This window comes from Pieris napi, chromosome 8 (assembly GCF_905475465.1).
Source record: "Pieris napi chromosome 8, ilPieNapi1.2, whole genome shotgun sequence".
NCBI lineage: Eukaryota > Metazoa > Arthropoda > Insecta > Lepidoptera > Pieridae > Pieris > Pieris napi.
The window spans coordinates 3864378-3865715 of record NC_062241.1 but is presented as its reverse complement, the minus strand read 5'-3'; the positions used below and the strand labels follow the sequence as shown (position 1 = coordinate 3865715).

General features: G+C 30.3%; 1 protein-coding gene across 1 annotated transcript; it reads right to left on the bottom strand.

Annotated features, from left to right (window-relative positions):
* Window positions 1-420: 420 nt before the first annotated feature.
* On the bottom strand, window positions 421-1054 carry LOC125051615 (DPH3 homolog). The gene is made up of 3 exons (XM_047652058.1): window positions 887-1054; window positions 733-807; window positions 421-609 (listed from the first exon to the last, which is right to left on the bottom strand). The coding sequence occupies exons 1-3, from the start codon at window positions 992-994 to the stop codon at window positions 541-543; spliced, it is 252 nt and encodes an 83-aa protein (XP_047508014.1). The 5' UTR covers window positions 995-1054; the 3' UTR covers window positions 421-540.
* Between the last annotated feature and the right edge of the window lie 284 nt (window positions 1055-1338).

The window sequence follows — 1338 nt, the reverse complement described above, 5'->3', positions numbered from 1 at the left end:
GACAATATAATATGCTATATAAGTGTTACTATATCAAGAATATAATTACTATAACTTTGTAGCTAGTCAAATGCATTTCCTTTATATGCTTTACTTATTGTGTAAAAAGTATATTATTGTTTTAATTATAATGTATCACCACAGCTGCGATCATTTATAATTATACTTCTGATTTGTCCATCAAATTTAAGTTGTTTTCAGCTAAGATTTACAACTAAATGTGTACCAAGCAACTAATAAAGATGGCAAAAAATATAAGGCTTAATGTATCAGATTTGATAGTGTTTTATTCACATCATATAAATAACATTTTTACATATTTAGTGGGCAATTCAGAACTTTCACCTACTTTGCAAATAAATGACAAGTTACAAAAAATAATGTATGTCTTTTAAGAATGTGGGCAATGAGTAATAAATATTCATATTTAACATATTTTATTACAACTTATCACAGAAATCATCTCCAGAGATGATATGACTCATCTCATTCACAACATAGGTATTACACAGACCTCATAGGTCTTTATTGATTCTATTTTTAAGCTTTCACAGCTTCTTTATCACCAGGTTCTTTCTGTATTTCTTCAGATTCCGCTTTGAATTTTTCCTGAAAATAATTTCTTGTTTTAAACAAACATAAATATATATTTTAAGAGTGATGTACTATGATGGATTAACTGATTTGGAATTGACTTCATTACCGCATAATATTTTCTAAAGTTAGGCTTACCAAATCATATATAACTTTTACAACTAGTGAACAACTTGGACATGTTGCGACTTCTTCCCCCGCCATCAAGTCCTCCTGAAATTATGGATAGTCACATTATTATTACTGAAACAGAAATTGAAAGCCACAAGCAATATTTAATATAAAATCTAACCTTACTAATCTGAAACTGGTCGCCACAGGGACATGGGTAATAATACATCCCTTCGTCTTCGTCGTATTCAAAATCTTCTATTTCAACCTCATCATGGAATACCGTCATTGTTTCTGAATATATATTTTACTTACTAATTATTATATCATTAGTTATCTATGCATTGCATCGAGCGACGAGCATGTTCATTACTTCAGTTGTAACAGTCCGAATTTGTTATTTTCAAATTTCAAAGCCTAGATTACGATTTACGATATAACATGATGTTATGATTTGTCTACAGAGTACAGACAATGAGTCTTTTAGTCTATACACTGTAGTTATTATTGGTATTCGTCTGTCTATTGACAATAATAGTCTACATAAATTAACAGTCTTGGTGCGTTTTCCAATTACAGAGCATTTTGCGACTCAGTGCCGCACAATGCCGCATAATGCTGAAGCTTAATTGG